The sequence below is a fragment of the Chiloscyllium punctatum genome, chromosome 20, assembly GCF_047496795.1.
Source record: "Chiloscyllium punctatum isolate Juve2018m chromosome 20, sChiPun1.3, whole genome shotgun sequence".
In the NCBI taxonomy this organism is placed as follows: Eukaryota; Metazoa; Chordata; class Chondrichthyes; order Orectolobiformes; family Hemiscylliidae; genus Chiloscyllium; species Chiloscyllium punctatum.
Window position 1 is genome coordinate 16,594,186 of NC_092758.1, and position 21,061 is coordinate 16,615,246.

Here is a 21,061-nt window from a genome sequence, read left to right on the forward strand (position 1 = left end):
ACTCAGTGGTTTGGTCCACTCCTGAAGGAAAAGTCTTCACCCAAATTCCAGGATACAGCAAGTGCTCACCTCCCAGCACACACACAGATGTTCAATCTTCAGAGGCCCAGTCCCAGGGCTAGGCCTCCCCACAGGAACAGCTCCTCTGGTGAAATGTATGTCTTCCACAAGTGCTCAGTCCAAACACCAATAAAAAGTGAAGACACATAAAAACAAAAGAAAACTAGAGTCCAGGGGCTAAGCCCTACCACAAAATTAATATTGTCCTTTTCTCAAAAAGAGTAACACACAGGCTGTAAAATAAGCAAGGGACACAAGGTTTAGAAGAGATGTGAGGCAAAAATGTTTAACCAGAGGCTGGTGGAAATCTGGAGCTCACTGCCTGTAAAGGTGGTAGAGGCAGAAACCCTTAAGGCATTTAAGTATTTAGATGTGAACTTGCATACATGGCTATGGGCCAAGTGCTGGAAAGTAGAATTATAATTGTTAGGTTTTTTTTTACTAGTGCAGATTCAATGGGCTGAAAGGCCTTTTTCTGAGCTGTAGATCTCTCTGACTCCATTGATTCAGAACAGAATGGGTGAGTAATTCTTGCTATCATTGAGTCACTGCCCTCTGGCCTATCACAGACTTTCCACTTTGTTCTCATGCTGTTAATAAAGCTTGACTTGCTTGTAAGGAGAATTCTTAAGGGCGTGAACTAAATTGTTTAGATCCAGTTTAGAATTTTTTTGTGGTTTTTAAAACAATTTTGATATGACAATTCCATGGCAGCTTTTTTTTTGGAGTGTGTATTGATGTGTATGCATTTGTCACTGGTATGATATATGATGTGCACGTGAGTATTTCATGTGTATGTTTTGTGTGTGCGCATGTATATTATGCACATTTGTGTGTATATATCCCATGGGTGGGTATAATGTGTGCATGAGTATGTCATTTGTGTTCATATATTGTACATGTATGTGCAATTTACATCTATAGCATGCATATGTGTGCATTTATCATATGTGGTTATATTGTGTGTTTGTGCATTTTTTTTTCTACATGCTGCCTATATTAGATCAGTAGCAACACACTAACTCTAATTCAGAGATAGAAATTATAATGCAGTCTGATGGAACAAACATTCACCTAATGCATAGAACAGTTTGTTGTCATTCAGCAAAGCATTGTCTTATTTCATAAGGGAAAAGGTTTAACCATGAATGAGAATTCCAACATAGATGTATAAGAGATATTGTGTGAAGATTTATTGTTTAAAATACAGAATTTATGGATGAAACGTATGAATAAATTGAAGCTAATAAATGTTGAAAGAAAGCTTAAACAGTATAACAATCTTGTTAATGCAGGAATACATCAGTCCCTTAAGCCTGTTTGACCACGCAATGAGATTATTGTTAATCAGCAGCCTAACTTTATATATCTGCCTTTGACCCCATACTCGGAAATATCTTTTTGCTTAATGAGAAATTATCTATCTCAGATTTGAAACTATCAATTGATTAAGCATCTGCTGCCATATTGGAAGAGCATTATGAATATCTCCACCCTTTGTATGTAGAAGAACCTCCCATCATTTCTCTACAACCATTTGGCCTCAATTTTCAAACTATCCAGGCTATTTCTCAAATCCCCAATGAGTGGAAATTGTTTATCTTCAACCACACTGTCTTTTCTTGTTAATATCTTGAAGCTTGCAATTAGACGACACATTGACCTTCTAAATTCAAAAGATCACAGGCCTGATTTGTATTAACTCTCCTCAGGATAGTCCCCCTGAAGACCAGGTACCATTCTTTTTAACTGACGCTGCGTTCCTTCCAATGCCAATATATCCTTCCTCATGTCCTTAATGATGACTTTAATTTCTATAGCATTAACCTTTAAATCTAAAAACAGGTGAAGGAACAATTCTACAGAACAAATGAATGATTACAATGTTGTAAATGTGTTTAATCTTGAATAAATACAATTTAAAATAGGAACTTATCTATGAGTCAGTGTTTGTGAGGTCAAGTCGTGGTTTGGAGAATTGATTACAACATTGACCTTCGATAGAGTTGACAGCAGTTCAAAAGAAGAATCACAGTGACATGAAGCATAGCTCTGTTTCTTTCTCCAAAGATACCACTAGACTGACTCGAGTTTCTCCAGCATTCTCTTTGTTTCAGATTTCCACCTGCTGCAGTATTTTGCTTTAAATTGACAGTTCTGTACAATACTGAGGGAGTATGCACTGACAATAACATTGTTTTTAATTTTTAAATTAGACCAAGGTGTACCTTATTTATCCTCTCAGATTTCCATTGTTTTTATTTAGAAGAAGATCATGAAAGCTCTCTCAATATTTTGAGAATATATCTCTCAACCAATTTTAATGAATACATATGACCTGCTTGTTAACACATTGTTGTTAGGGGGACTTGCTTTGTGTGAATAGCCTGGTGTGTGGCCCATATTCCAGCAGAAGTTACCTTTCAAAAGAAACATGACATTGCTCTAAACCATTTTAGTGCATTTGGACATTATGACTCGTACACATGAAAGTCTCCACTATTGTGAGACAGATTTGAGTTGCTGCGCTTTTCATATGTACTGTCATTCTTAATTCTGCAGACTGGTGGTGCTGGAGAACTGCAATAGGGTTGGTGCAGACAAATTGGTTGGGCGTTGTGGTCAGTGAAGCAATGACTGCAGCCCTCGAAGAAAGCTGCTTAAAAATATCCTGACGTATCTGTGGCTCAGAACCACCATTTGCAGAAAGCAGTTTAATACTGTTCTTAATCCAAGGGCATTTCCAGCTGTGTAATAACATTGAGGGCAGCAAACAGGGTAAACACCCAATCATTATTGAGACATGCATAGAGGAAGCAGAGCAGGAGGTTAAGTTCACATTAATGTTGCTTCTTATTTTTACAAAGATATTGCTGATTTAAACAGCTTACTGTCTCATTTGTACACAGATTATTTTAAGTTAGAAAATCCCCACGAATCTGATGACATGCCAGCATAACTGAATAAAAACCAGAGATAGGACAAATAGAGTAAGTAGTTTAGATTAACTCCCTATCAGAGAGACATATTTGCAAGGTAACAACAGTTGAAAAATAAGTATTTCAGGATTCACAACACATCAAATTTTCATCAGAATGGAAACGAAGGAGGGGTAGTTCTGATAATAAAGACAGAAAGATAATTAATCAGGACATTCCTGGGAAAGGAAGTTGTTTCAGAACATCAGGAAGTCCAATCAAGTCAATGGGAGTTGCAAGGATCATTGAGTGCTGTTGGGAGTATTTCTGGGCCTGGAACAATAGTTTACTCTTCACTGCTGCCCATGGAATGAGAGCTGGTGGACAGTAACTGTTTCCTCCGTGAATATGTGATCAGTAAATTCAGTTGTGCCTTAGTGGATAGCATGTTCAAGTCCATAATGGTGACAGCATTTAGTTTGTGCATCACTAATCTGGGCAACTGGTAAACATTGCAATGGTATTCAGCATTTATTCAAGATGAATTTTTGAGACTTTTATCCATACTGATACTTTCCCATGGGATCCAGGCTTTATGGGAGATCACATAAATAGGGATATAGCTTGGACAGGTCTCCAGAGATAATGTGGTTGGCAGCTGGTGTTGCTTCAGTTGGCACCTCCTGGTAAGTCATCCCTGTGTCATCCTCTGGCATTTGAGTAGACATCCCCAAACTGGATGCACCCCCGCCCCTGGCTTTCAAGACATGTGATCACTATGGGGTTCCTCATTGCTATCTGATGCAACTTCACTGAGCTATCATCCGAACACAATTCTGGTTTTGCAATACCGCCAAGTGAACTGCCTGTCCAACATTAATCACCATATTTTTGGTCTTCAGTAACTGCTCCCTGTGAACTGCTTCCATGGGGTACCATTCAGCTATTGGTTCAACATCATGGTCTTGGCCACCTGAGTCCAGCTGCTTGATGCTTCAGGGTCCGAGACAGAATAGGGTTGAGAAACATATCAACCATGATTGAACAGCAGAACAGCCTCAATGAGCTGAATGGCCTAACTCTGCTTCTATATCTTGAGGTGTTATGGTCTATCTTCTACCCAAAGAGATTATGAACCATGTAAAGTAAATGGTCTTGGTGTTCAAGACAATTTATTTGCTCAGGATATTGATTTCTCAAATTGCACCTTTGAAAGTTAAGTACTTCAGAACCTGGTTATATTGTTCCTGATTTATTCTCTAGGTTCCTCTTTCCTGGACCAATCATCTCCTGAGCCTTGTTCAGAGTTGAACATTACAGCTGTGATTCAATTATCCAAACCATCCAATGGTCCATTTATGGGATAGAGGGAGACGAGTCCAACTTTGCCTTTATGTTGCAGAGGAACTGGAACTTTCAAATATCAATCCAGGAACTTCACAGTTTAATAAACTTTTAATTGTAAAAACTTCACTTTCTCTGATGAAGTGAGAGTTCTGCTATCTGTCATTTTCCAGTTGATGTATAATCTTACATGCCACCAAGTGACTACTCTGTTCCCCATCATAAAATATAAAGCTCCCATATTGAGCTACCATGCGCTTTCTACTTTGAGCCAATTTTTCTGTCTCAGCTTGAATGTATACAACTCAGTGATGTCAGTACCTAAGCTGCAAAGGAACAGGAAACCTGCCTGCTCTGTATTTTCACAGGTGAGATGTCAATTACTTTGTCCAAATTGACAGCCTCAGTTTTTGGTGTGTCTGTGTTCAGAGCTTTCAGCATCTCTGCAAACACCTCTTCCCACCAGGCAGGCAATCCTATTGCTATTATTAGTATTTTTAAAGGAATGATTCAAATATGGTTTGAAAAACTGAATTGGTGTTCAGTTGGTACAGTGATTAAAGCCATGTTGTTGGTGCTATTCTACACCACATTGTACCCACCTAATCAACTGAGTTATCCAAATCCCACAACATATATAGCAAAGCACACAACAGATATCAGCCTGCAGGAACAGGAAAAATAAATAATGCAGCAAGTAAATGTAAGTAGTTGATCTCTGTTTACAGCACACTGGGGATATGAGTGGTATGTGTTGTTTGTGTCGGTGAGGAGTGGGGATGACATCCTTCACATCACAGAATGCATGTTCAGCTATGGGGAGGTAAGAGAACATGACAGTGCTAGTATCAAGGTTGTATCATCTGTTGATTGACGCCATGATCAAATCTTTCATATTTGCTACCAGAAGACATTCGATATGTGTACACTTGTACTTTTATCAATATGACCTTTAATAAACCTTGTGTCAGAAATGTGCTATGAATTCTATTTTCATTATTTAAGAGGCTTTGTCCAAATATTTAATGCACCAAACCTCCACTTTCTCAAATTATGGTTCTGATTCCAACAGATCAGAGGCTGGCTTGTAAAAGCAGATATTGTACCACCTCACGCACACTGGGCTGAGAATGGGGAGACATGTCACGAAGAGTGATGGTATAAAACTGTAAAGTATAACTGCTGTGCTTTAAGAACTCAACCAGAAATTAATAGCTTTCAAGGAGATCCTTGGGAGATGTAGAGTTTCTGCTCTTCCTTGCATTTATTCATTAGAGGAGCTGGTCGAAAGGCAGGGACAGTAATTGAGCTCACACTATGGAATGCCAATCAAGTTCATGCAGGGATTTCAATGTCCTCAAAGCTACAGGTGGTACAATTTCAGGGGAGCAAGTCAGGAGTATTTTAAATTAACTAAATCTAGAGCTGGAGGTAGATACATGTATTGCAGGAAACTGCTACATTGAGTAAGCCATCAGCAGACCAGCTTATAACAAGCAAAAAGGCAACTATTTGTGATATAGGAAATCCGTTGTTTGGAGTCTTATACAATGTGAGATGAAAACATGTAAATAAGTAGCTGATGTCCTTGTCAAGTTTGAAGAATGAAACATTCAGAATGGAGAGTAAATAACATTGAGCTATTCAAAGGCACTTAGATCAATCCTTTAGAAATCATGTTTGCAGTAAGATATCCTATTTTATATGAAAAGACAAAGTTGTGTGGGTGAGCAGCAAAGATCCTGGCACCAACAGATACAAGTGCAATAACCTTAAATTCTCAGCCATAACTGTATAAAGGAACTGAAATTCTCTTGAGAAATTACATTATAAGCAAATATCCTCTTTCTTTGTAGCTGAGGAATTAACCATCAGTAGGTTTGGAAATAGGAGCTGAAGTAATTTGGAACAAAAGGGTAACTAGGAAGAGAATAGGGCCTCTCAAAGATCAGCAAGGTGGCCTTTGTGTGGAGCCGCAGAAAATGGGGGAGATACTAAACAAGTATTTTGCATCAGTATTTACTGTGGAAAAGGATATGAAAGATATAGACTGTAAGGAAATAGATGGTGACATCTTGCAAAATGTCCAGATTACAGAGGAGGAAGCGCTAGAAGTCTTGAAATGCATAAAAGTGGATAAATCCTCAGGACCTGATCAGTTGTAACCTAGAACTCTGTGGGAAGCTAGGGAAATAATTGCTGGGCCTCTTGCTGAGATATTTGTATCATCGATAGTCACAGGTGAGGTGCCGGAAGACTGGAGGTTGGCAAACGTGGTGCCACTGTTTAAGAAGGGTGGTAAGGACACGCCAGGGAACTATAGACCAATGAGCCTGACATTGGTGGTGGGCAAGTTGTTGGAGGGAATCCTGAGGGACCGAATGTACATGTATTTGGAAAGGCAAGGACTGATTAAGGATAGTCAACATGGTTTTATGTGTGGGAAATCATGCCCCACAAACCTGATTGAGATTTTTGATGAAGTAACAAAGAAGATTGATGAGGGCAGAGTGGTAGATGTGATCCACAGGATCTTCAGTAAGTCGTTCAACAAGGTTCCCCATGGGAGACTGATTAGCAAGGTTAGATCTCACAGAATATAGGGAGAACTAGCCATTTGGATACAGAACTGGCTCAAAGGTAGAAGACAGAGGGGGGTGGTGGAGGGTTGTTTTTCAGACTGGAGGCCTGTGACCAGTGGAGTGCCACAAGGATCAGTGCTGGGTCCTCTACTTTTTGTCATTTACATAAATGTTTTGGACGTGAGCATAAGAGGTAGAGTTAGTAAGTTTGCAGATGACACCAAAATTGGAGGTGTAGTGGAAAGCAAAGAGGGTTACCTCAGATTACAACAGGATCTTGATCAGATGGGCCAATGGGCTGAGAAGTGGCAGATGGAGCTTAATTCAGATAAATGCGAGGTGCTGCATTTAGGGAAAGCAAATCTTAGCAGGACTTATACATTAAATGGTAAGGTCCTGTGGCGTGTTGCTGAACAAAGAGACCTTGGAGTGCAGGTTCATAGCTCCTTGAAAGTGGAGTCACAGGTAGATAAGATAGCGAAGAAGGTGCTTGGTATGCTTTCCTTTATTGTTCAGAGTATTGAGTACAGGAGTTGGGAGGTCATGTTGTGGCTGTACAGGTCATTGGTTAGGCCACTATTGGAATATTGCGTGCAATTCTGGTCTCCTTCCTATCGGAAAGATGTTGTGAAACGTGAAAGGGTTCAGAAAAGATTTACAAGGATGTTGCCAGGGTTGGAGAATTTGAGCTATGGGGAGGGGCTGACCAGACTGGAGATTTTTCCCTGGAGCGTCGAAGGCTGAGGGGTGACCTTATAGAGGTTTATAAAATTATGAGGGCATGGATAGGGTAAATAGACAAAGTCTTTTCCCTGGGGTCGGGGTGTCCAGAACTAGAGGGCATAGGTTTAGGGTGAGAGGGGAAAGATATAAAAGAGACCTAAGGGGCAGCTTTTTCACACAGAGTGTGGTATGTGTATGGAATGAGCTGCCAGAGGAAGTGGTGGAGGCTTGTACAATTGCGACATTTTAAAAGACATTTGAATGGGTATATGAATAGGAAGGGTTTGGAGGGATGTTGGCTGGGTGCTGGCAGGTAGGACTAGATTGGGTTGGGATATCTGGTCGGCATGGATGGGTTGGACCGAAGGGTCTGTTTCCACTCTATACATCTCTATGACACTATGACTCTATTTGGCATCAACGCTTCTTTGTAATTACACAAGATCCTTATTGATCATTCATCTCCTTTTCATTTTCCATACTGTCCACATATCACGTGATATCTTTTAACAACTAGTCGTATGTATTCAAGATGAGATAAAAATATTGGCTCAAAAGAGGCAAAAAAGGGGAACATAAGAAATAGGAGCCAGAGTTGGCCCGTGAAGCCTTCAGTTCAATCATGGCTGATTTGATGGTGGCCTTAACTCCAGTTTTGTACCTGTGGTCCATGACTCCCAATTCCCTTGTGAGATGAAACATCTGTCTGGCTCAGCCTAATATATTCAATGAGTTAGCCTTGACTGCTCACTGCGATAGAGAGTAACAATACTTTGTGAGGAAAAATGTCCCCATTTCCAGCTTAAATGGGGTGCCCTTTGTTTGAAACTGTGCCCCCTAGCTTTAATTTCTCCAACATGGAGAAACACCCTCATGGCAGCAATCCTCTTATATCTCCTCAGAATCTGATGTATTTCAATAAGATGAGCTTCTTTGAAACCTCAATAACTTGCCCAAACTTTCTGCAGAATGGGTGCTATCAAATTCCAACACATTTTGCAAAGGGGCGTAAAAGACATCCTCTTTGGGAACTGTCCAGTTAAAATTTACTAGAGGATCTGAAGTGATAAATCTGAGAATCTGGTCTTCGTAATGAAAGGAGTAATATACCATTAAGTGGAGTACCCTGCGATTCTAGACCCACTGCAGAATAGAGACAGAGCTGATGAATCTGCCTCAGATGAAGAATGAAGGAAGTAATGTTGGACCTTGATCTGGGGAAATGACATACCTTTGCAGATATTAGGAGCTTTGATATCTCTCTTTTTGGTACCAGTTCTTATTGGGAGACATATTCTTTACTGTTTTTTTTCTTGTGTTGGCTGTAATGTCCAGACAGTGAAAGGTGTGAAATTGCATAAGGTTGCTTCTTTAGCTGCCTATTCATGTTGCAGTAATACTGTTGGAGTTTCTAAAGCTGCAGCCAACTTGAAAATCATATGATTTGTAACAGCCATTTTAGTCCATCTTAGTCCAATTTAAAATAAAGAAGAAAGTTTTATTTTTTTCACAATAATTAATGATCTCTGTCATAACTTATGGAGCTGACACAGTATATGTCACAAAATGTACAAGTCTATTTTATCCTCCTTTTAACTAATTATTGGAAATTCAAATGTCACTCAGGAAATTAGCTGAGATTGTAAGATTATCCCCTGATTCTCCCATTTCCACCTGAGATATTTCCATGGGATATACGGGATGAATAAATCAGTGCTACTTCTTACCGTAATGTTGAAGTTGATAATGCATCATTATTTTATCAACTCATGTGGACCTGGAGAATAGAACTATCCAATGATAGAGTTATGTTCACTCTGGTGTAGCATGAGAAAACAGCACAATGTCTCAGAACCAATACTTGTGATTGAAAGCTTTGATGCTCATTCAAATGAGAATACGTCCAATGGAAAACATTTAAATGATTAAGTTATCAACTGAGATACCTGAGAATAACATGTAGCATGCCAAACTACATACATGACAAGACTTTGATTCGTGGAAATTCGCATTCATAGCCAACAACAGGTGAATGATCTGTTTCATGTTGGTGGCTATTAAAGGATGAATTTTCAACAGTGACCCAATTAGACAAAGCTTAAAGGATACATTGCATAGCTGGATCATCATTATTTGTTCTTGTTATTCTGTCATATTCATTGAGTGGGCAGAAAAACACCTTTTTTTCATTTATTGTTGCACAAAGCTTTTTTTCCTGCCTGGCATGTGCTTGAGCTGTTAAACTCCAGATGAAGTTATAAAATTATGAATGGTTTCTGTTGTGAGCAATTTTAATGTTTAAAATCTGATATGATAAGTGTGTAAAATCAGAACATGTACACAGAAATCAGAAAATCAGTTCCCAAAAATAGATGGTGTATTTTACAAATATAAGACCAAACTCCTCCTGCTATGTCTGAAGATTATTGATCTTACACATATGCTATTTGTGCATAGATAATAGAGGAATCTTCTTCATTTGAAGTGCCCAATTCCTGAAAGAGAGAAATTGGCTGCTTATAATGAAAGACTACTTTTTGCATCCCTTTACGTCAGACAATAATTTTTTTTAGATTACATTACATTACAGTGTGGAAACAGGCCCTTTGGCCCAACAAGTCCACACCGACCCACCAAAGTGCAATCCACCCATACCCCTACATTTACCCCTCACCTAACACTACGGGCAATTTAGCATGGCCAATTCACCTGGCCTGCACATCTTTGTGGCTGTGGGAGGAAACCGGAGCACACCCACGCAGACACGGGGAGAACGTGCAAACTCCACACAGTCAGTCACCTGAGGCGGGAATTGAACCCGGGTCTCCGGCGCTGTGAGGCAGCAGTGCTAACCACTGTGCTACCGTGCCGCCCACTATTTTACAAATGATAAATATTTTGGGATATATTATGACGCCCAGGAATTATTGTACTTACAACTTCTGAAGGATTTTTGATGCTCTGAGTTCTTTCTGCTCCCTTTTTGCTCCCTGGAATAATTAAAGCATCACAATAACAGCATTGACAGATTGGGATGAAAAATAGATGGCAACCATGAAATTCACACCTCTTCAATATTTTGCATTTTACTCATATGACCAATAGATTAACATGACAATGATTGACAGTGAGCTCAGGGGTTTGAGCTGTATGACTGACATCCATACTAAGAATATCATTTGGAAAATGCATCACAGGGATATCAAAAATATAAATGAGTTCCTTCCATTATTGTTGGAAGATTGCCTGATCCTTTGTTGGCTCACTCAACTACTGGTGGAAGTGGGTACTTTTTTTCAGATGAATCATTGGAAGAAAGTGAAGCAGTCATATTTCCATTGAAACGTAGGGACATTATAAGAAGATACTTGTTATAGAATCATAGAGTCATGCAGTACATTGTCGGCATTGACCAAGTTTCTGAAATGAAATTAGTTCCACTTGCCTGCATTTGGCCCATATTCCTCTAAACCTTTCCTATTCCTGTGCCTTTTCCAAATATCTTTTAAATGTTGCAACTGTACCTGAATTCAACACTTCCTCTAGCAGTTCATTCCGCATATGAACCATCCTTTGTGTGAAAATGTTGCCCTTCAGGTCCCTTTTAACTCTTTCTCCTCTCATCTTAAAAATAAATCCCCTAGATTTGAACTCACCCACCTGGGGAAAACACCTTTGTTATTCACCTTATCTATGCCTCTTGTGATTTTATAAATCTCTATAAGGTCACCCCTCAACCTCCAACACTCCAGTGAAAACACTCTCAGTCTATCTGTATAATTCATATCCTCCATTCACAGCAACATCCTGGTAAATCTCTTTTGAGCCCTCTCCAATTTAATAATATCCTTCCTGTAGCAGAGCAACTAGACCTATACACAGTACTCCAAAAGAGGCCTCTCAAAAGTCCTGTACAACTGCAACGTGACATCCCAAGTCTGATACTCTCACTGATCTTTGTGGAACACCATTGGTCATAGGTCTCCAGTGTGAAAAACAACCCTTCACCAGCACCATCTGTCTCAGCAAGTCAATTTGTATCCAATTGACAAGGTCTCTCTGAATCCTATTTGATCTATGTTCACTCATTAGAATATTGTGTGGTACCTTGTTAAAAGCTTTACAAAAATCCTTGTAAATAATGTCTACAGCTCTGCCCTCAATCTTTTTGGTTGCATACTCAAAAAACTTGATCAAGTTTGTCGGACATGATTTCTCAAGCACAAAGCTATGCTAACTGTCCCGAATCAGTCCTTGACTCTCCAAATGCATGTAAATTCTATCTGAGTCCCCGCCAACAACTTATCCACCACTGATGTCAGATTCACAGATCTATTGTTCACAGACTTCTCCTTACAGTCTTTCTTGAAGAAAGGCATAATCTTAACCTTCAGTCCTCCACTACCTCACCTATAGCTACAGATGGTACTAATATTGCTGTTAGGAGCCCTGCAATTTCTTCCCTAATTTCCCATGTTATCCTGGGATACATTTGATCTGGTCCAGAAAATTTATACACTTTTATAGTCATAGAGATGTACAGCATGGAAACAGACCTTTCGGTCCAACCCATCCATACCGACCATTAAAATCTCTAGCACTTGCTCTTTTGTAATGTGAACCATTTATGACATCAATATTTATTTCTCCAAGTTTCCTAGCTTCCATTTCATTCTGTACAGTAAAAACTGATGTGAAATATTCATTTCATATCACTCCCACATGCTGTGGTTCCACACATAGATGACTTTGTTGTTATTTAGTGGGGTCTATTCTCTCTCTAGTTGCTCTTTTGCTGTTGTTGTACTTGTCAAATCTCTTTGGATTATTCTTAACCAGATCTTCCAAGGCAATCCCCTTTTTGCCCTCTTCATTCAATTCTTATACTTTTCAAGAGATTGACTTGATCCCAGTTGTCTATACCTAACAGAAACCATCTCTTTATTTTTGAATCATCTCAATATCTAACCATCCTTTGTTCCTTACTTTTAACAGCCTTTCCTTTCACTCTAAAATGAGCATAATGGCTCTGAACTCTCGTTATCTCAATATTGAAAGTCTCCCACTTGGCAGTTGTCCCTTTACCTGTGAACTGACTACCCCAATCAATTTTTGAAAGTTCCATCAAAATTTGCCATACTCCAATTACGAACTTTAATTTTATACAAGGCCTGTCATTTTCCATTTCATTTTAAAACTATTAGAACATTGATCACTGGTCCCAAAGTACTCTCCGACTAACATTTCAGTCACTTCCCCTGCCTTATTTCCCAAGGGAAGGGCACATCTAAATATTGATAAAGAAAATTTTCTTCAAGGCATTTAACAACTTCATCACCATTCAAACCCCTAACACCTTGGCAGTCCCATGCAATGTTTGGAAAGTTGAAATCCCCTATTATTACAATCCTATTATTCTTACATGTATATGCAATTTCTCCACACATTTACTTCTTAGTTTCTTGCTGATTAATGGGGAATCAAGGTGGTCACTCCCCTCTTATTTTTGAGTTGAACCCCTATAGCTTCACTAGACAATCCCTTAGAAATATCCTAAGTACAGCAGTAATGTTTGCCCTACTCAAAATTGCCATTCACCTCTTCTCTTGCCACAAGCCATCACTTCTTATCCCATCGTTAATGCTTGGCCTATGGGTACTGAGATACAAACAGGAAAATGAGCCTTGAGAAGAATTTTCATGTTATCTTCAATGTTCTTGTGACATGTAAAAGCAAATTTAATATGGCTTTATTGCTAAAACCACGTCATTACTCAGAGGTAAGTGTGTAGTACTCAGATGGGTAAAATACATTTCTTTTTCTGTCCATATGTTTAATATTTGGTGTGATATGATCTAAGAATGTCAGCTGCTTTCCTTTTGCTCTTGTTCCATATTGATCGCAACTTCCATAGTCCATTCAAAAAATGCTGTGACTAAATTGTTGTTTATTACAGAAACTCCTTGATAGAAATATTTCCAATTGAAAAGATATAACTGATTCTATGAATTAAGTTTGCAATGATGCTTATATTTATCATGCTTTATTCTTTGGAAGGATGTTACATTTTTCCAACACAAAACTAGGATAATTTATGTAGTTTCCTCAGGAACTTAGATTAGATTACCTACAGTGTGGAAACAGGTCCTCAAATGATTAACCCACCCAAACCCATTTCCCTCTGACTAATGCACCTAACACTATGGGCAATTTAGCATGGCCAATTCACCTGACTTGCACATCTTTGGACTGTGAAAGAAAACCAGAGCAAACCCGCAAACTCCATACAGACAGTCGCCTGAGGCTGAAACCAAACCTAGGACCCTGGTGCTATGAGGCAGCAGTGCTAACCACTGAGCCACCATGCCACCCTACAAATGGTGGACTCCGATTTAGTGATCATCTCCCCATCCACTGAGAAGGTCATTACAAATGGGAGCAAAAATAGGCTTCAAGAGTATCAAAAGGTAATCACATAGTTAAGGTTAATACATGATTGAAGTGTTAAAATAGCACCTTTCTCTAAAGATTAATAATGAAAAAAAAACAATATTCACAGGTTTCCTGGCATTCATTTAAACATTATGCAGTTCAACTTCTTGACATAGCACGATAGGATTAAAGGCTCAATGGGGTAGTTGTAGTGCCACAGCCTCTGAGCCGGCAGACCCAGGTTCAAGTTTCAGGCTATATAGTGTCCCTGAATAGGTTGATAAGAAAATATCTAACATGATTAACTTGGAGCTCATAACCTTCAGGTTGTCATCTGAGTCTGATTGTTGAGATGCTTTATTATGTGCTGATTCCAATTCTGCAGTATCCATGTAGTTTCTGTTAGGATCCGACCCATACCACAATTCTTTCTTGAATTCAATATTAATGTGGAACTATACTTGGAGGCCACTTGATGCCTCTTCACAGCAAGTGGACCAAAGATTGGTGACCAAACAGAAGAAATCACATTTATATTGTACATTTTCCAACCCTAGTACATTGTACTATATAGATAATGACATACTTTTTTTAGTGTTCCACATGTCGCAATGCAAGAAATACAGGAGTCAATTTATGTATAACAGGATTTGACAAAAAAACAAACAGATAATGGCCAGATCATTATTATCTGCTTTTGACGTTGCTTGAAGGATAAGCGATACCCGTGACAGCAGTGAGAACTCCTCTATATTCACCAAATTGGTGCTCTGGCACCTTTCGTGACCACCAGGGAGCATACAGGGCCTTGGGATAGTGTCTCCACTTAAAGATAGTAACATACCATTGCTGCAATACTATATTACTGTGCTCACATCTCTTCTGTGGTACTTGAGCTGCCAGAGAGAAGATACACCCCACTGAGCCACAGTCTGAAACACACAGTACCGAGAAGTGAAAGAACATAACTCTGGGATTGCTTGATGCCACCAGCAGGTGGCGATAGGTCATTATAATTAAATAAGGCTTATTTTCCAACCTTTATATTCCTCACCTTAAACAAGATAAAAATGATGCAAGTTTTATTACCTGGTGCAATTCTCTGAAAATTGATTGCTGCATAATGAATATCTTCTGTTTCTGTGTCTGCACAGAATAAGACAGAAATTAAGAATTGTTACCGCTATTTGCAGATTCTGAACATACCCTAAACTATGTTATTAACTTAAAGTCACCATGGCATGGTAACATTTTATATTGAATATGCTAATATGTTAGTTTCATCTGCAATTAGTCTAAAAGTTGGTGAAGGTAGTTTAACAAATTGTATTAAATTATAGAATGGGAGACAAGCTGTTTAAAGAACTAATTTAGAATTTTCAAAGACACATTATTTTGGGGCACAAACTCACCATTTGGTGGTATTGCTGAAAGTGTTGAAGACAGTATTAAATCAGAAGCTTATAATTTTTTTTTGAAAAATGAAAGGTGGGTACCAAAGCACTGAGCAGTCTCTACTCCAATCATATTATTTCATGAAGCACATCCACCTGCTTCCAAATTTGCTCGTCAAGGACTGTAAACTTCAGCCTTATGAAGCTCACTGCAGTAGTAATGTAATTAATGAGGCCTTATAAACACAAAGCATTAACTTATTTAAAAATGGGGAGAATTGAAAGGTAAAATGGTTTGTAGTGTTGGGCTCAATTATGATATTGTCAAACCATTAACCATTAAGCTGAAAAATGTGTTGCTGGAAAAGAGCAGCAGGTCAGGCAGCATCCAAGGAGCAGGAGAATTGACGTTTCAGGCATAAGCCCTTCTTCAGGAAAGTCATTAACCATTAAGCGTTATTATGAAGCATTAATTGGATGTAACAAGAAGCAATTGAAATAAGGCAGAAAAGTATTTGAAAAACATTCCTCATGCGTAAATATCCTGTTTGACTGGGGGTTAGTAATTCAAAGATGTGCAGATCAGGTGGATTAGTCATGTGAAATTGCCCATGGTATGCAGGGATGTGTAGGTTAGGTGCACAAAGTTAAAAATCATACAACACCAGGTTATAGTCCAACAGGTTTATTTGGAAGCACTAGCTTCCAAATAAACTCTGCTCAACCCAGTTCTTTCATATGTAAATTGCAAACAGATACCTCAAACTCGTTGCAAAAGATTCTGTAAATCCGTTTTTTAGATTAGGATCAGTCTGACTATTGTGGCACATATAGCCTCACAGGGAAGCTCACACCTTTGATACATTGTCTGAGCCAACACGACACCAATTGCCAAAGTTTATTTGAGAATGTAACTTTCAAAAGAATGTTTTGCGATTTACATATGAAAGAACTGAAACCAACATGGTCATTCTAAAAGATGAGAGACTTAACAAACAATCCAGGTTTTTTTCAATGTATATTTTCAGTTTCATCACACTATAAACTTTTGCTATGAATTCTGTGTCTTACTATCTTATTCTCCACAACCACCTGATGAAGGAGCAGTGCTCCAAACGTTAGTGTTTCCAAATAAACCTGTTGGAGTATAACATGATGTTGTGTGATTTTTAACTTTTGTACACCCAGTCCAACACCGCCATCTCCAAATCATAGGTTAGGTGCTTAAGTCAGAGGAAAATGTAGCGTAATAGGGTAGGGTGATGGGTCTGTGTGGGATACTCTTCAGAGGGTCAGTGTGGACTTGTTGGGCCAAAGGGCCTGTATCCACACAATCGGGATTCTATAATTCAAGTACCTGACATTGGGAGTTGGTGGGAATTATTAGTTTGTGTGAATTTTACATGGCGTTACCTGAAAATGTTTTCAACCTATTTTCTGCTCAATGGAGTATCTGGAGAAGTACTAAAAGGACGATCAAACAGTGATACAGTAAACAACCAGAATAGTATTAATATCAGGGGACTCTCACCATCAGACTGGCATCTGTGAGAGCGGGATTGTGGATTTTTACCATCAGACTGGGGTTTGGAGAGCGAGACGGTGGAATTTCCTATCAGACAGGGGTTTGGAGAGCGGGACTGTAGGTTTTCCCATCAAACTGAAGTTTGTGACAGCGGGACTATGGATTTTCCCATCAGACTGGGGTTTGTGAGAGCGGGGCTTTTCCCATCAGACTAAAGTTTGAGAGTGGGACAGTAAATTTTCCCATCAGAAATAGGGTTGTGAGAGGAAGCTGTGGACTTTCACTATCTGACTGTGGTTGGTTAGATTGGGACTTTTCCCATCGGACTGGAGCTTGTGAGAGTGGGGCCATGGACCTTCCCATCGAATTGGAGTTTGTGAGAGGAGGCCACGTACTTTCACAATTGGACTGGAGTTTAAGATTTGGTGCCGTGGAAACAGGTAGAGCTCCAAGTACCAGCCGATATTCAGGAGTCCCCAAAGGGCAGAGGGCAGTGATACTCATTTGTTGAATATGTCTAAAATAGTTTGAGCTTATAGATTGACTCGTTAGTTTGCATTTATCTAAATTGTATTAAGTTAATACATTTGCTTTATATCTAAGTGTCTTTTTGTATTCATTTTGATCAGATCTATTAGGCACTTTCAGCCCAACAATTCAAGGCTATGCTGAATTCCGATCAATTCTTGATTGGATCACATTTGAGGAATTGTGCACAAGTCTGTCTGTCAACTTATAAAAAGCACCAGTAAGCACTGAGGAGAGTGAAAATGAATTTTTCAAGGATGGCACCAGAATTTAGAGGTCATCACTTGCATCCTAAAATGGGAATGTTGGTTGGGGTGGGGGTACCTAAGGGATGTCTTTAAAATTGTGAAAGGTTTCAATAGATTAGACATATGAAGGGGTGTTAGCACAATTTTTTAAAAGCCAAGAGCAGGTTTGTTAGATCTCTGACCAGCATCATTGGGATCACACCATCCTCCAGCTGAATTTCTGGGCTTCACCCAGGTGGGTTTACTCCCTTATCCCAACCTGTCCCAAATAATAACTAATCTTTTATAAATAAAATACAACACCACACATATTGACACTGAAATTCATTTGCCAATTATTTGCCCTTTTTTCATAGAACCTCTCCATCCCTGGAGGTATGGAGAGGTGAAGAGATCATTGGAAGAGTTTAGGCTGGAGATAATCTCACCCGTCCTTGGAGCTGTTGAGCAAGTAGTTAAGATCTACAGCTAATTTTTTAAAATTAATTCATGGAATGATGGCACCACCTGCTCATCAAGCATTTAGCATTGCCTTTTCTTAATTGCCCAAAGGGCAGTTATGTGTCAACCACATTGCTGGGAATCCAGAGAACCAGGTAAGCAAGCCCAGTTTAGGAAGGTCGATTTCTTTAGCTGAAGGACATAAGCAAACCTCAAACCTCAAGAGTTTTACAATAATGAGTAGTGGTGACAATATCTCTACTAGATTTGCTTTATTAAAACTAATTCAGACATTGCCACTTGCTATGCAGAGACTTGAACCCATGTCACTAGAACATTAATCTGAGGTTTATGGATTCGCTAGCACTCTGACAGTACCACTACAGCCTTTGCTGCCTTAACCAATCATACTGGGAAGTAATGGCTGGTCTGAATGTATCTTCATAGGATTTATATTTTTAGGAATTTTAAACAGGCCTTCTTATTGCAAACATATGATATATGCAATGACGAAGATTAGTAAATCTAACTTTGTGTGATGGGTTTGAAGGTGTTAATATTACAACAGCTTTACAAAGTCGCATATTACTAAACTGTGTGAAAATATCCCAGTATTTATCATTGCAGATCTGAAAAACTTCCAACAAAAAGTACTAACCTAAAAGCAAAGCTTAATACAATAAAATCTGACATTATCTTTTCAAATAGAATCACATAATATGATTCAGTTACTTACTGTCTGCTTTTGCCTTCCTATTGACAGTTGCATATTCAGAAAAACTACTTGTTCCAAGCACTGATGACTTGGTATCTGCTGCAAAATAAGGTTTGTCTGAATAAATCTTGAGTTTGACTTGAATTTTTTTTCATATGGTTGTATTTATTATATGCAATATTGAGATATATTTGTGTCATCCACAAAATGGAATTAGAACTTCAGGAAAGAGAACATTTTCTAAATATGACCCTCGTGCTGTTCTGAATGATTCATGCTCATTGTTTTGAGAGGTTTTGAGAATGCAAGAAAATGTGTGGCGAATGTTATGTGGGCATTTAGTGGTTGACTAGGAGAAAGTGAGGACTGCAGATGCTGCAGATCAGAGTCAAGACTGTGGTGCTAGAAAAGCACAGCAGGTGAGGCAGCATCCGTGGAGCAGAAGAATCAACGGTTCTGGTCTAAGCCCTTCACCAGGGTTTCCTGATGAAGGGCTTATGCCCGAAACAGCGATCTGCCTGCTCCTTGGATGCTGCCTAACCTGCTGTTCTTTTTCAGCATCACAGTCTCAATTTAGTGGTTGACGGTTTATACCTCAGGAAATGAATAACCACATAGAGATAAGGCAGTGTTAAGGCAGCAAAGCCAGCTCTTAACCAGACTGAAAAGGATCCATAGAAGAATTAGTGGATTCAAAACTGTTTTTCTCTTAACTGATGCTGCCAGACTTGTTGAGCTTTTTCAGTATTTTCCTTATTTTATTTCTGGTTTCCAGCATCCATAGCATTTTTTTATTAAATGGGTCATTAATTGAGATCCATAACTAAGTATTGATGGGATTTAATCTAGGGTATCATTTTGATGTGCTTGTAATTTTAACTTCATTGTAGAAGATTCTAAGTGATACTAAGAGTTGCTGATTAGTCAGTTCGGTAGATATAGTTGGAAGGATTACTGGATTCAAACATTAACTCTGTTTTTGTCTTCACAGATGCTGCATGAGCTGTTGAGTTTCTCCAGCACTTCTGATTATATTTCAGTCTGCATCTTAGCTTGACCAGGACTAATAATCCTCAATAGGAGATTTACTAGGCTATTGGGGAGGATATAAACTAGACTGGTGGGATGTGGGAATCTAAAAGGAAGCTCAAATTCAATGTAATCAGAACTTGTAAAAGGAAGTACGTGATTATAAGCAAAAATATAAGATAGAGCATTGGTAGGCAATAAATTGAGAATTATGTTAAAAAGCTCAATTAAGCGTTCTGACTGAATGTCTGAAGGGGTTGAATGTAAAAGGTTTATACAAATTCAGTAAATGGAAATGATTTAATTGCTGTTATAGAGAGGTGGGTGCAGGGTGACTGAGATTGGGAACTGAAAAATCCAACAACGGTATACATTTTTGAAGGATAAACAAAAGGGAAAAAGGAGATGGATAGTATTCTTTATAAGGGATGATAACATTAAATTAGTAAAAGAAGATTGTGAGGCAAAAATTCAGATTCCCAACAGGGGATTAAAGGTTTGCTGTTATGTTCTCACAAACTATTCAGTCGGACAGCTTTCCATACATAGTGAGTTACATGTGACTGTCTTATTAGGCGTCATCATCCAAGCTCCAGTGAATGCAACCTTCTTCGTTTACTTCACTCATTCATAGCTGAGATGTTTCTTTGTACAAAGGCTTTCAGTGTTAGGGGCACAATCTAATTGGGCCAACATTCCTATCCAAACAAGATAACCACTGGCTGACACCACCAAACCTAATTAGGAGAGGAAAGTGGGTTTGAACTTGAGAGGGTATTAAACTCAAAACGCCATATTATGTGGTTGTGTCCTTGTCCCATGCAAGTCTTTAGTGAAATTCTATCAAATGTCCAATTGTCCTATTTTTGTCAGTGAGTTGAAGAAGAGTTATTGCAGACCCAAAATTTTAACTGTTTTTTAATCTCCAGATGCTGACAGAATTTCTCTAGCATTTTCTGTGTTTGTTCCAGTGAGTTGGTGGTGTGTGAGGTGCTGAACATTGTAGCTCGCTTTATGTTTCAGTCTGAATATAGCCAGGCATGTGAGAGGCAGTAACACTTTGGTACAGGTTATGCTGCACTGGTAGCTGCAATGAATTTACAAGGCATGGATTACACCAAA

General features: G+C 38.9%; 1 protein-coding gene across 1 annotated transcript in view; it reads right to left on the reverse strand.

Annotated features, from left to right (window-relative positions):
* Nucleotides 1–1,227: 1,227 nt before the first annotated feature.
* The window catches only part of LOC140491934 (uncharacterized), a 57,218-nt gene continuing 37,384 nt past the window's right edge, over nucleotides 1,228–21,061 (reverse strand). Inside the window, exons 9-12 of the mRNA XM_072590409.1 lie at nucleotides 18,932–19,009; nucleotides 15,149–15,205; nucleotides 10,565–10,617; nucleotides 1,228–10,122 (exon numbers count right to left, since the gene is read on the reverse strand). Of these exons, the coding sequence (XP_072446510.1) occupies nucleotides 10,060–10,122; nucleotides 10,565–10,617; nucleotides 15,149–15,205; nucleotides 18,932–19,009 (251 nt within the window). The 3' untranslated portion in view covers nucleotides 1,228–10,059. The remainder of the gene's footprint in view (nucleotides 10,123–10,564; nucleotides 10,618–15,148; nucleotides 15,206–18,931; nucleotides 19,010–21,061) is intronic.